The following is a 15,500-nucleotide window of genomic DNA, read 5'->3' on the forward strand; positions in this document are numbered from 1 at the left end:
GCAGCCTGTGCAGTCAGCAGAAGGCTTCTTCAATGAGTCACTGTGGTTTTCTGACTTGTGGCAAACTCCTCACCTGCTTTGTTCAACTGTCTCCCAGGCTAGTGCCACAGGAGATATTAATAAAGTCGACCTGCTTATAAATAATGGGTTGGCCCAAAAGTTCGTTCGGGTTTTCAGTACCGTCTTATGGAAAGCCTGAGTGAACTTTTTGGCCAACCCAGTACCTCCTTTGGTGACCCACAATAGGAAATCTCTGCTGGCACTTTTCCATGCATCTCTACTTTGTTATCTCTTTTCCACATGGATCCCAAATGCTCATCATGAAATTTACCGAGGTACCCATGGGGGTTTGTGAGGCTCAACAAGACAGAGATTAGGATGCATGGTCTCTAGGCAACTTCTACCAAAGAGATGGCCCGCCTCCACATCCACTGTTTCTAGCTCAGGGCGATATGCAGGGCCCTGGAATTAGTACCTCAGAGGGTGGGAAGATAAATAAGATGAAGTGCTTCAATTTGGGGAGTTTAAGATAAGCAGGCCAGAAAGAATACGAACATCCAAACCTGTTCTGAGACAGGCTACAGGAGAGGGGTGGGTAGATCTGGGGGAATTACTCTTGACTGGGGGGAGGGCGAGTCAGGGAAGACTCCTCGGACGCGTTTGGTGGGTTGGGACATGCCCAGAGATGGGATGAGCGTGTTCCCGGAGCACAGATAAGGTCAGAATGAAAAAAGAATCCCAAGCCTGGAAGACTGAGAGGTGAGTGAAAGAGGGAAAGCCAGGAAGAAAGGCAGATGTGGCGAAGGAGAGTTTCTGTATTTGATAGTTTTGGTTCCGAAATGGCCAGCAGGAGGAAAGGTCTAGAGAGCAGATACAATGTTACGCCTGGAGCTTAGAGACTGGGGTAAGACTGGGGATTAGAGAATTGGGGGTTATCCCCAGAGGGTCACCATGGATGTGGACAGGAATAAGGGTCAAAGGCAAACATCTACCTTGAGGGCACAGAGAGCACTGTGAGAGACACCGGAGTTCTAAAACACAAACCGACAATGACACAAACAAACCACGAGAAACTCAGGAGGGAAACCAGGAGGTTGCACCATGCAGATGGCCAGCAAAGGGAGCATCCAGAGTCCCCTCTCTCTAGCAGAGGAACTGCCATAAAGCCAACCTTGTCATTTTGTATTTATCATTTGTGGTCAAGTGTATTCAAATGTCATGCAAGATATTTATGAAATTTGGCAGGTTTTACAGAAGGTTATTTAGGCAGGAGGGCAGGATAAGTCAATTTATGCAACTGAATCCAGCTGATAAAAACCCTCGAAGCTATGATGCTCTTTGCACTGTGACCTATCAATGTATTTAATTCTAGACTTTATGCTAAGAACCATTTTGTTACTGGAAAACGGGACTAAAGTCTGTGAGTTGGATAGAAAATCCTAACAGTGAGCACACGTGTCCATGAAACAATCAGAGTCCCGTGAAGTGGCTTGGCTTTTGCTGAAATTATTTGCAGATATTCATGTTGCTACTTGTTCAATTACTTTATCATCTGCTGGTAGTTATAAACAGAAAAATGGAAGTAGGGACTAAAAGTTTAAGAAAAATGACTGGGGGGAAATATGGCCAAATGGAGCACATTTGGCTATGACTGTTGTGAGCTGAACTAGGCCAATATGGACATTCACAATTTGTCATATTCTTTTCAACGACTGTCGGTAGTCTCTGAAGATTAGAAGTCAGCAGGAGTGACCTGCCTTCTCCTAGACAAACTTCCTGTTAGGTGCCATGCTCCAATTAAAGCAAGTTTCAGACAGAATTCTACCCTATGTTCAGCTACTTATTAACAAGTAGGCACAAAAACATGTACTGAAAACTGGGTCCAAATTCCATTCTGTCTCTTTAAGTACTTTAACAAGTACTTTGCCTAAAATGATCCCTCTGAGGCAATGACAACAATGGTCTTATGATGGGACCAACTAACCTCTTAATCAGATCAGGTGACAGGATTCTTTATTATGGGATGAGGGTAAGAGGCACCTGTTCTGAATGAGTTCTAGAATTTAGGGTACTCTAGCAGAAGCATTCATGGGGGTGTGGGCCCACCTGGCTATTATACCCAATTTATGAAAGAGGAAAGGGCCTGTATGACACTTCCAGCTACCACACGTCTTGAACACCCCGTTTTTCCCCCAGAGATCAATTGTTTCTATCATCCTTGTGGAGCAAATTCAGAGGGCAAGAGTCGAGTCACCTGTCTTTAAAGTGTGGACTACTGAGTACAGTATTTCAGGTGTTAACTCAGCAACCCGAGTGTAAATTAACTTGCACATACACACATTCATGGTACTGTTTAAACTGAAGTACATTAAGGTAAATTACAAAAAAATAATTATAATAATTAACTTTCTTTTTACACGAATATGGAAAAAGCCACTGTGGTAAGCTGAATAATGGCCCCTAAAAATGTTCACGTCCTAATCCCTAGAATTTGTGAATATTACCTTACATGGCAGAAGGAAGGTTGCAGATGTGATTAAGTTAGGTATTTTGAGATGGAAAGATTATCCTGGATTATTTGTAGGCCCTACATTTAATCATGAGTGTCCTTATAAGGGGGAGACAGAGGGAGAAGAGACTGTGGAAGAGGCGATGTGATGATGGAATCAGAGGTGATGAAGGGGAGGAAGAGGGAGGAAGAGGCCACCCGCTAAAGAACACAGGTGACCCCTGGAAGCTGAGGAAATCGGGGGAAACAGCTGCTCCCCTCAGAGTGTCCAGGGGAAACCAGCCTTACCAACACCTTGACTTCAGCCTAGTGAAACTGATCTGGACTTCTAACTTCCAGAACTGTCTGAGAACAAATTTACGTTGTTTTAAGCCACTAAATTTGTGGTCATTCATTATAGGGGCAATAGGAAATGAATGTAGTCATCAATATATATATATTTTTTTCCCGGTACGCGGGCCTCTCACTGTTGTGGCCTCTCCCGTTGCGGATCACAGGCTCCGGACGCGCAGGCTCAGCGGCCATGGCTCACGGGCCCAGCCGCTCCGCGGCATGTGGGATCTTCCCGGACCGGGGCACAAACCCGTGTTCCCTGCATCGGCAGGCGGACTCTCAACCACTGCACCACCAGGGAAGCCCTATAGTCATCAGTATTAATGTTAGTAGCATCTTGGTCCAGCTCATGGAAATTTCCATGGGAGCTGTTTTGAAAACCCTTGCCATACATGGCTGACAGTTCTTGGGTTATTAAAAAAGACGCTGTCCTGAGGGCCATAGAGAGAGGACCTTTAGTGTCTAAAGGTCCGGGCCCAGGATTCATTCCTGCCGGCTTTAGTCTGTTTCCTTCCCTCAGCTGCCATGCATCGTCATCTGTGCCCTAAAGGCTTGCTTCACTTCCCCTAGCTGTTTTGATTTTTGTCCCATGGGGGCCTCGGGCCTTCCCCTGGGGGGGGGGGCTGCTGCCTCCCTCCCCTAGGTCTGCCCCACTAGGGAAACTTCAGGACTTGCCCTGTCCCCAGTCTCTCTCTTGAGCACTGGTGAGGTCCCAGTAGAGACAGGGTGGGTGGGTATGAATTTGCCTTGTGCCTGGAGCTCCCAGGAGTTTTGTCTTCTCCAACTAGCCCACACTCAGCAATTTGTTAAGAATTTTAGCTGGGGCCTCCCTGGTGGCGCAGTGGTTGAGAGTCCGCCTGCCGATGCAGGGGATACGGGTTCGTGCCCCGGTCTGGGAGGATCCCATATGCCGCGGAGCGGCTGGGCCCGTGAGCCATGGCCGCTGGGCTTGCGCATCCGGAGCCTGTGCTCCGCAACGGGGGAGGCCACAACAGTGAGAGGCCCGCATACCGCAAAAAAAAAAAAAAAAAAAAAGAATTTTAGCTGAATCCTTCTTATTAGCTTTTATGACATCTGTCATCTCCAGCAGGTAAGTGCCCATGTCCTGTCTCTCCTTGGAGGAGCCTGTGTTTCCTTAGATTTTGTGTAAGCTGGTGGCTCTGCAACCATAGCTCTATGGTAGATTCAAGGAAAGTTGCGATTTCATAGATTAGTTAGCAACTTTGGTGAGGTTGTAAGAATAAAAGAAGCCTCGTTTTCTACGTCCTAAGAAGAAGCCAGACATCCATTTTATATTTTTTGGCTCATCTATGAATTTGATTTTTTTCCTCATAGCACCTTACTGAGAAAACATTTGGAAAGAAACACTGTTGTTTCCTGACATACCGGTAATATGAACGCCACACAAATCTATTAAAATATTCAGGTAGTTGTGCATTACCCTTAGAACTCTCTCTCCCAGAGAATAAGCAATCATCTGCAAAATTAAAATGATCACAACTTTAGCAGAAAAGATCTAAGACTGAGATATAGTGGTTAAGAAGCTGGGTTTGAAATGTGGACTTAATTATATATCTTCAGATAGACAGCTTATTTTGTGCAGTGGCTTCTGACCCATCTTGAAATCATTGCTATCATTTTCCTGAGACTTGCAAGGAAAAAAAATCTGATTGGATAGTATTCACCTCTGCCAAGCCAAGGCATGGACTTACGTGCTAAAGGCTTTCAGCCAGATAGTCTACTTAAGAAGCCTTCAAGTATCTTGAAGGGAAACTGGTGATTAAAAAGAAAAAAAAAAAAAGCCTTTATTATAGGGAAACCCAACTGCCTGGAATAAGTACAATGTTAACAATTATACATAAAATATCTATATTATGAAGTAATGCAAAATAAATTCCTGAACATGGAGCTGATTCTAACATGATAATTGGCTATTCTGAGGCTTTCCCCCCACCCCCAGGGCATGGCAATGAAGCCACAGTAGCTTTTAACTTCACAAGAAAATTGTGTCATTTCTCAAAAGCACCTAGTCAGTCATAAACATTTACTGAACATGCTCTGGATTAGCTGCTGTGGGAATCTAAAAGGTTGTAAAATAAATAAGTATTCTGAATAATTGTCAGAAAGGTATCAAGTTCTTTCTGAACCCACTTTTTCTAAATATATAATCCCCAGTGATAATTCACCATCACACCATAGTCCCAGCCCCTTTGTTTTTCACACTATTCTGTCCTTTGGGGTTGGAACAAAGCCAGCTACAGATTTCTCCCAAGAACCTTTAATCTCCCTGACACCTGGCTAGGAACCCTCCTGACCCCGAGGTACCCGTGCTCTCAAGCATAGCCTTGACAACCCCAAACCACCTTTCAACCAGGGACCTGGTTGAATGAAGATGTCCTTATTCCCCTCCACAAAAAATCTGAGATGGCTAATTTATGCCGAAGTGTCATTTACTGACACATCTTTCTTCAGAGGATACCTTCCTTGTAATTTTTGTTTTTTAATTTTCTTTTTAATGAGAACAGAGAATGGTAGCATCTCAGGCAGGAATCTTCCCCATGTCCTTCATCTCACTCTGTGGGCTGGCTACCTAAACTGTATGACAGGCTAGTCCGTATGTAGACAGACCCTTCTATCTTCATAGTCAAGATGAGGCTGCAGATCACTCTTGGTAGAGCATGTTTTCCAGTAAGTGTAATGAGCTTGGGCTGTGTCATCCATATATTCCCACCTATTCCTCTTCATTACGCCTGTGTTGGCAGTGTAATCTTTAGAAACAGAACAGATTTTTCTCCTCTACTTTGTCCTGCTTGAATCTCCAGCTTGGAATCAGAGTGTTGCTTTACTGTTTGGGGCTTACTTAACTGGCTCTAATCCCTATCCAAGTTTCTGGGGCTCCAGGTTTCCTGGGAACTATTCTGTAAAGTGAATAAAGCAGACCAATGATCCCGGCCTGTCTCCTTTAACCAGCTAAGCACCTAAGGGGCACTCCTTCTTCAGGGGAGAGTCTCCTTGGATAGACCTGAGACATCTGTGCACATCACTGTATAAATATTCACTATGAGCCCTCTGTGCTAGAGCGTTGTGTTTCGCTCAAGTGTTAACAGGGTGAAAAAGACATTCAGTAAAGGAGTTCTCTGCAATCTGACCACAGTAAAGAACTTGCTATGAGACCTCTAGAGTTTAAATGAGGAAGCAGGGGCTTCCCTGGTGGCACAGTGGTTGAGAGTCCGCCTGCCGATGCAGGGGACACGGGTTCACGCCCCGGTCCAGGAAGATCCCACATGCCGCGGAGCGGCTGGGCCCGTGAGCCATGGCCACTGAGCCCGTGCGTCCGGAGCCTGTGCTCCGCAACGGGAGAGGCCACAACAGTGAGAAGCCCACATACCGCAAAAAAATAAATAAATAAATAAATAAATAAATGAGGAAGCAAAACTACACCTCCCTACCTGCCGTCCATTTAGAAATACTACATGACAGAGATGAAAAGGGCCTCAGAGTTTAGCCAAGCCAGCTTGGCTAGGGGACAGGGATGGATGCAGGAAGAACTGAGCACTTCATTTACCAACAAGAGAATCTCCACTTATATTCATTTTATTTTGTACTTTACTATATAAGATTTGTTACAATGAAAGAGTTCTCTCCTAGGGATGTGTGCAAAGATATATACAAGACTATTTGCTGAAGCATTATTTGTAATAGGGAAATACTGGAAACAATCTAAATGCCCATCACTAGAATAATGTAGTCTAGTTATTTAATGGAATGCTGTAGAGCAGAGAAAATTAACAAACTAGAACTACATATATGTACACAGATAAATTTCAAATAGATAGTGTTGAGACTTAAAATACAAATTAGATGCATAAATGTATCGAGTATTTGAAGTTTAAATATAAAAAACAATATTGTGCACTGTTTTAGAATATACACATGTGTAGTTAAAGCATAAAAACGTAGATATGAGTGTTGCATATCAATTTCGGAGACAGGTTTCCTCTCTCCTTCAGGGAAGGGGATTAGGTACATTGGGGATTTCAATGGTATCTGTACTATTTAAGTTTTTAATATGGTGTTATATCAGTGTTTGTCTTTTTCCATATAAAATTTTGTGTCTGAAATATTTCACTATAACACTTTTAAAAAGAAACGGTTCTGTTTTTAAAAGGTTGAAAGCCAATGAGCTACAACAAGGGGTTCAGGAATGCTGATATTTGAAGTTACAATGGTCTCCAAGCAACCCTCTGTGGCACTTTCCAGCAGTGACCTTCTAAAGCCCATCCTGCCTTCTGGAGCCTTGGATCTCGAGCCTTCGCAAGCCTATGGCAAAATGCATATTATACCCCTACCTCCATCTTTGATTCTCATTAAGTTGGTCTCAGGTTTTTATTGAGCATACCAGTGATTCTAGTGGGCATGGTCAGGATACCTTTGAGAAAGATGCTAAAGGTAAGCAAATCAAATCCCAGGAGCCCATGGTCCTTCAAACCTTCGCCAAGGACTCATTGCTAATAATGATCTAAAGTAGGGGCTGCTGATCCAAACAGCATCAGTGCTATGACTTTTGTATACTTGTTAGTGATTATTCCTGTTTCATGTTCAACATCATGAAAACCTTTTAAACCTGTGCGGTTTTGAAGATGGGGGTACAGGAACAGCAGATAATGTTAAGATATGATGGGGAAAGTTAAAAACAAGTACTGAAAGGAAAATATTTTTATTTTCCAAATTTAGGAGGTATTGAATTTAGATAAATGGATTTACGTTGCTACAAATGATCAGGTATGGAACAAAGAGTGTACGGTGAATTATAAAAACATTCCTTGGCATTAATTGGGGAGAGATGCTGTTAAGTCCTCTTGTACTCCATTATTAAGATAATACATGCTTTCGGGCTTCCCTGGTGGCGCAGTGGTTGAGGGTCCGCCTGCCGATGAAGGGGACACGGGTTTGTGCCCTGGTCTGGGAGGATCCCACATGCCGCAGAGCGGCTGGGCCTGTGAGCCATGGCCGCTGAGCCTGCGTGTCCGGAGCCTGTGCTCCGCAATGGGAGAGGCCACAACAGTGAGAGGCCCGCGTACCGCCAAAAAAAAAAAAAAAAAAAAGATAATACATGCTTTCAACATATCAAAAGTATAGAAAATGTAAAGAAGATTATAAAAATTACCAGTAATATCATGACTGAAATATCAATAACAGCTGCTTGTTACTTGTGAACCGGTTGATGTCAAGTTCACAGTTTGAAATTGGCAAAGGCGGAAGTATTTACACCACAGAAACAGACAAATGCTATAAACCAACTCCCTCACTTCCACCCCAGATAAGTAGTTAAATTTTTACTAGCAAAGTATTGAGCCCATCTGACTTATATGTGTATTTCCCCCCAAATTTAGATAATGCTATAATGCAGTTTTGAAAGTGCAGATGTATATCAGACCGAAAGTATATTCTGAGAAATATCTTGGGAAATTAACAGGAGCATCCCTTTCACATATTGAGTGCAGGGGGAGCAAGGACCTCAAGGCTTCCCAGGGCCAAAGGGCATGACAGGCCATGGCCTCCCTGGCAGGAAGGTAAGTATTTCAGGACCTAAAAGAAATGCTTAGGTTTAGGATCTCAGTAGCTTAACTTGAACTCTGGAAGAGCTCTCATGCACTTGACACTCTTCTCCTTACAAAGCTCAGAGGAAAAAATCCATTTCAGAGTGAATCCTTATGCATTTCCTTTCCTAACTACAAACATGTTTACTTTATGAAATCTCATTTTCTTCAAACTCAAAAGCCAGCTGATAAGGAATAAATCCTTACAACGTACCATGTAGAAGATACCAGATAACTCAGGTGTTAACCTGTATAACAGTTGAAGTTCCTAAAGGCAGTGAGCTAATCGGATGGCATCTCATGGTCTCCTCACCTTGAGGTCCCGAGTTCATCATGAATTAGATTATGGTACCTGGGGGGATGTAAATAAAATGCCCCCCCATTTTTTTCATATAGTATATTCATATCAACAAGAACCACAGGTCTTCAAGAGGTACCACAGCTGCAAAGAAATAAAACTTTAGGGTTCATCTTATTTGGTGTTAATATTCACATTCTAAGCTTATCTTTTCATCGTATTATAAAGGGAGAGCGTGGAGAACGGGGCGATGTGGGAAAGAAAGGGGATAAAGGGGAAATTGGAGATCCCGGACCCCAAGGAAAACAGGCAAGAAGTGATTTTTAACATCTTATGGTAATTGTATACAGTAACTTCTTCCAACCTACATTGACTGTTACTCTTCTTCCACTAAGTAGGGGTTACACAGACCAAGAGGAGACTGAGGACTGACAGTGAGTATCAATCCTGGAGGGTAATTGAGGGGGTTGTGCTCACAAAATGATTGCATTTGTGTTTTAGCTTTAGAAGTGACTTCTTTTGACACAGAATTAGTGCTGACATAGATGCAGGAGGTAATTGAACCCGAATGTGAGGGAGACATAACACCCAGCGCCCTTATCCAGCCTTGTGGTAGAGATATAACTGCCCACCCCCCGGTAGAAAGGTTAACAAGGAGATGAACTGTTTAAAAGAAGCCAGATGAGCAAGGGACTTTTTATTGTACATGATCCTTCACATTTCAGCACGGGGGCTCTTTTTTCCTGAACTAGTTCCTTTAAGAAGTGCTCTGAGAAGAACAGCAATCACAAAATTGGGATTACTTTTATGTACTGACTCACCTATTCAACAAATATTTGTGATGATGTACAAACTTTCCCTGTTCTTCTCTCTTCTGTTCTCTTTTGTTTGCACCACTACAAACAAAAAGCTGACCCCTGAAAGTCCCACAGGATGGGAAAGTTCTAGAATTTCTATAGCAAAGTCTATGTCTTCCTTTCTAACTTTGAGACACTACATCTCCGGGAGTTGAGGAGAAATAGGGACCTTCTCTTCTCCCCCCCTTTTTTAAATTGGGGTATAGTTGTTTTACAATGTTGTGTTAGTTTCTACCGTACAGCGAAGTGAATCAGCCATATGTATACATATATCCCCTCTTTTTTGGATTTCCTTCCCATTTAGGTCACCACAGAGCACTAAGTAGGCTTTTTCCCTTTTTGATTCTTTGGTGGGTCATGGTCTGGGGATGTTGACCTTATGTATAGTGCCAGGAAAACCCAGGGGTGGGAGTTCAAGTGGTGAAGGCGAGAGCTAGACATGTGACAAACAGAACTGTGCATGGTTTTATGGCCCATCTGCCTTTTTCTCTTTGTTGTTCCCCACCAGAAGTCAGACCCTCCCCAGATGCCTATGGAGGATGAAGCAGCTATATATGCAGCAATTTCTCCCTAAAGTAGCAGAGGAGGGTATATGTAAAATGCCCAGAGGAATGTTTCCCATAGGTTTATACCCTCCCTCCTGTCCCAACATGGAGAGGGGAACCTTCATCCATGCAGTTGTTCATTCACTTCACCAACGTTTATTGGGCACCTACCCTGGGTCAGGGTCTAAGACAGGCACTGGGAGAATAGTTGAGAGGAAGAGACTCTGTCTCTGGACTCAAGGAGCTCACAGCCTAACGGGAGAGAAAGACAAGCAAAGGATGTTCACCTATAGTTTGATAAATGCTGTGATAGAAGTGATATGTGGGTCCAGAGCAGACAAAATCAGGTATGGCTTGATGCAAATTCTCTTTTCCTTAACTCTTCCCTTTTTGTAGCATTTAGAAAGCCAAGGTCAGCATTAAATGAGATTCTAATATGTGACAGGCTCCTTCATATGAATACCACCCTGACCCAGTACTGCAGGGTGCCTGGGGGGCCCATGTAAAGTACGGCCCCCACTCTGCACCCCTGGACTTCTAGTCCTTCTCCAGTTACACCCCTTCCCCCAGGTGAGGAGTGACCACCCTGAGCGCACGCCCCCCTCTGTATTGCACTCTGGATACACAGGATCTCAGAATTGCCCCAAATGGCCCCAAGTTTGGAAGTTGAGAGCACTGGCCTGTATGCACGAGGTGGCCAAGGGGCAGGCATCTGGGGGGATGGGACGGAGCTTGGATTCACCTCATAAGTGCTGGCTAAGGCCCGGTGCAGCACAGGGCCGGTGGGGAGAGGGTGCAGGGAGAAGGGGACAGGATACAAGCCGCAGCCCCCTCTCGCCCAGAACCCACATGAATCCACATGACAGCCCATGAGGTAGGTAGTAGTGTCTTCCTTCCAGATGAAGGCACGCCAAGTCACGCAGAAAGCTTGAACGATACGCCCCAAAACACCTCAATAACAAGTAACAGAGCCGTGAGAGCCAAAGCTGGCTTGTCTGACGCCAAATCCCGGCTGCTCCCCCATGAAGGCTGTTCTTGGAAGGCATCTTTCCTCTCCCCACCCCCATTCTCTCCCTGATCAAATATATTCCCAAACACTCTCAGTGGCAGATTTGGTCCAGACTAACAAAGTCCTCTTTTCAGAGGCCAATACCATTGATGAAGTTCAAGTTTTTAATCATTCACACCAAATTGCTTCAGAAAGACTGTTTCTCCGTGTGCCCCTTAAATGTCAGTGTTTCCCAGTGTCTGCCCTCAGTCTTTTCTTCCCAGTCTTCAAACCCTCAGGGAGGGACAGCTATCAAAGTCAGGGGGATGCACAGTTTGAAAAGGCTAAGTTAATATTACAGTAAAGTTGTGTGGAGAATGAAAAAATCTTTTTATATTATAAATATAGAAAACAATATGCTTGACAAAAGGGGGTATAGGGAGGGGTTAAAAGGGGCAGAGAAGCTCTGCTCCACGCAATCTCATCTGCCACCCCTGTTTCAACAGCCAACTGTACACTGACATTTCTGAAATCTGCATCCAGCTTGAACCCCTCTCCTGAGCACCAGGCCTCACATCCTACTGCCTACTGGACATCGCCAGCTGGGTGTCCCACAGGTGCCTCAAACCCAGCCAGAATCAAGCTGAACCAGTGATCTTCATTAGCTTCAACATGCCCCTGTTCTATCCCTCCCTATCTCAAAGAGCGGCACCGTTATCATTTGCCTCCTAGACTCCTTTCCCTCATCCTTCCTTCCAATTACTCACCAACCCCCTTCATCTCCTTTTGAAATGTCCCTCCAGGTCATTCCTTCCCATCCATCAATACCACCACGGCTTTCTAGTGTTATCTTCTTTGCCTGAACTATATAGGAACCTCAGACCCCTCCACTGGCTGCCACAATCACCTTTCTTCTCTGCTACGGACTGTGTCTCTTCTCAGTGCTCAGGATAAGTCCACGCTCTTCAGCATGACACAAAGGCTTTCTAAAGTCCATCTGTCTTTCACATTTCCTGTCATTCTTTCAGTCACATTCCCTGAGTCACAAGTTTAATCAAGTACTCCAGTGCACTGCACTTTGTGTGTTCCATCCTCTGCCTGGAAAGCTCTTTCTCCTCCTCTCCCCACCCCACCCCGGTCAGAGTCTGCCTAACCTCCCTAGACCACAGGCCCACACCCTCTCTCCCATCCCTGGTATTCCTGGCAGACCAGCGTGGTTCCTTAGCTCCAAGCCAATAGAATAGTACTTACAAAAGTATTTATTTATTTGCCTACTTCTTACTAGACTCATGTAAACATGAGTCCTTTGAGGGGTATAAACTTGATGCCTTCATCATTGGCACTGAGTAGCCAACGTGGTCATTCAGCAATTTTAATGGAAAGGGTGAAACTATTCCAGTGACTTAAAAGCAAAGAATACAAGGAAAAGATTTATACACACACACACACACACACACACACACATGACTACTTAAAGCATATTAGACCTGGTTATGCCATGAAAGCACAGTGAAAAGAATTAAAATGCAACCTTGATATATAAATTGCTCTTACAAGTCAAGAAAAGACAAACATTCTAATAGAAAGAAACGGACAAAGGACAAAGACTGTGCATAAGAGAATACAACTTAGAAACATACATATAAAATTCAGCCTCACAAATAGTAAGTGTAATTTAAAACAATGAGATATTTTGCTCTATCAAGTGGCAGAGATTATATAATAATAATAATAACCAGTGTTGTGTCTCTAAAACAAAATGGGTTTTCTTATATACTGTTGTTAGAGGCGTCCGTTACTACAACTTTTCTGGAGGATTGTAAGGCACTCTGCATCAAGAACCTTAAAATGGCCATGCATCTGACTTCAGTAATCAAGTTTTTCAGAATACTTAATAATGTAGGAAATTAATTACTACATAATGTTAAGTGAAAAACTATAATCATAAAACTTAGTGAAAAGTATTTTCTCCACTTGTAAAAAATTAAACACAAGTATATTAAATACATAACATTTCCCCTTCCTAGATAATATAAATATATTAATAGACATTTCCCCTTTCCAGACATACTCTAGTTTCAGATTTATGAAATCTCTCTCTAAATGTGGAAAAGCATGACAAAGCCTAAAAAAAAAAAAGATAACTGTTGACTCCTTCATTTCATATAATTTTAAAAATCTCACATTGGGAGTTCTTTTTGTATAGCCACTTGAAATCATTGGCTTTTACTCAATTTACAGAAAAAGAAATTAAATTAAAATGCCCTGAATATTCTCTGTACATGCTTCTGTTAAGCCATGTCACCTTCACCTCACTTCTGTCATTATAGGTTTTCTCCTTTAAAACTTTACTTTTGCAACTGTTACATGGTCCACTGCTCTTTCCAGTTGAGATTTTCTGGGCTTCTGCTTCTCTCATCTGTTAAGTTAATCATCCCTGTCAGCTTCTTGTCTTTGGCAGATGTAGAATCCTGACTTCTCCAGTCTCATCCCATGGCATTTGTAAACATGCCATGCAGGGCAGGATGTTGGCAGATTGATTCCTAGTACCCAGTTCATCTCAGGCCCTTCTGATGGAGCTGGTGAGCAGCGGGACCTGCAAGGAGCATCCAGGAACCCAGGGAGGTTTCATGGAAGAGCCCAAGTGAGGGTATTAGGAAACTGGAGAGAAGACTTGCAAATTTGGGGATTGGTACAGAAAAAAAGGAGGGAATACAGCATTGGATGAGATCCCTTTTGGCCCTGGTGCTTGTCCTGGTTTGTCAGCACATGTGGGTTAAACCATGTAACTGAAAGCATGCATTGCCCACACCATTATTGTCCTCGGAGTCTGCAGGGGATTGGTTCCCAGACACGCCCACCATGCCCAACCCAGTAGGTACCAAAATCCGTGGATGCTCAAGTCCCGCATATAAAATGGTGCAGTACAGTCAGCCCTCCGTATTATGGATGCAGAACCCATGGCTATGGAGGGCCGACTGTAGGTAGTACATCTTTTGTGGGGCCAGACCCTGTGTGCGTGTTACCTCGTTTAATCCCCCTACATCCCTGAGACACAGACACTGTTAGGTCACTTCATGCCCAAGGTCACACAGCTGATAAATACTGGAGCTGCAATTTGAACTCCAAGTCTGAGTTATTACATTTCACAGCTCAAACGCATTTCAATTCTGATATATTATAGGCAACTTTTAACCTCTGTGCTATGTATTATTTATTTATTTATTTTTGGCTGTGTTGGGTCTTCGTTGCTGCGCACGGGCTTGCTCTAGTTGTGGTGAGCGGGGGCTACTCTTCATTGTGGTGCGCAGGCTTCTCATTGCGGTGGCTTCTCTTGTTGCAGAGCATGAGCTCTAGGCGTGCGGGCTTCAGTAGTTGTGGCTCCTGGGCTCAGTAGTTGTGGTTCGTGGACTCTAGAGCACAGGCTTAGTAGTTGTGGAGTACGGGCTTAGTTGCTCCACAGCATGTGGGATCTTCCCGGACCAGAGCTCAAACCCGTGTCCCCTGCATTGGCAGGTGGATTCTTAACCACTGTGCCACCAGGGAAGCCCCTGTGCTATGTATTTTATTTGCAGTGGAAGGATTAAGTCAAATAGCCCAATGCTGATTATAATAAGACATACCTTTCATGACTATAGGAAAAAATATGGTCACACAATTAATATTTTCCTCTTTTCCTCCAGAAAGAAGAAATCATCAAGCTTATTTTTGAAATATGTGGTAAGATTTGATGACCAAGAAAAAACCCATCACTTTAAAGTACCAACCCCACTATGTTCTGTGTTGTCAAGATAATGTACTCACCCAGGATATGTCTACTGTAGAGCTCGTGGGAAAGTTTCGAGCTCATTTTCAGTTTCAGTGGGAAACTGAAAGGAAGCAGTGTGAGGGGATGTGGGAATCCTGATTTAAGAAAAGAAGTCATTTTCCCAGGGTAGTTAAGAGGTGTGAAGATAGTTGGGTCTGTGGGCAGCCAGGCCTTTTGTTAGCACAGAGCTCATTTGTATTCAGTGACATTTACCTGAGCCTGAGAAGGAAAGAACAACAAAGGAAGCAGGACTACAGGGGCCTAACTGGTGTTTGACTCCAGCCTAGCTGGTGATGATAATGTCTGTGTTTTTCCTGAAGCAAAAAGTCTTTCTACATTGAGTTTTGAGCCCTACGTCTAGAGTGCCTGCCACTTCAGAGGCAAAAGGACCGAGTCCAGAGGTCATCTTGGGTCACAACTCTATCTAAATGCTTCTATGGCGAAATAGACTTAAAACAGAGTTACCAGAACAAGGAAGTAAAGCAAAAAGACTAGCCAAAAGGCAAGCAATTAATGGATAATGAAGGTAACTTCTGTGTTTAAAACGAACAGAGGCAGGAAT

General features: G+C 43.7%; 1 protein-coding gene across 1 annotated transcript in view; it reads left to right on the top strand.

The window, feature by feature from the left end:
• Positions 1-15,500, top strand: part of COL28A1 (collagen type XXVIII alpha 1 chain) — a gene marked incomplete at its 5' end in the record, with an annotated part of 146,241 nt that overhangs the window by 114,378 nt on the left and 16,363 nt on the right. Inside the window, 5 exon segments of the mRNA XM_082632228.1 lie at positions 8,347-8,415; positions 8,969-9,049; positions 9,139-9,162; positions 9,166-9,174; positions 14,814-14,850. Of these exon segments, the coding sequence (XP_082488354.1) occupies positions 8,347-8,415; positions 8,969-9,049; positions 9,139-9,162; positions 9,166-9,174; positions 14,814-14,850 (220 nt within the window).

The sequence above is a fragment of the Mesoplodon mirus genome (assembly GCF_964341445.2).
Source record: "Mesoplodon mirus genome assembly, chromosome: 9".
NCBI lineage: Eukaryota > Metazoa > Chordata > Mammalia > Artiodactyla > Ziphiidae > Mesoplodon > Mesoplodon mirus.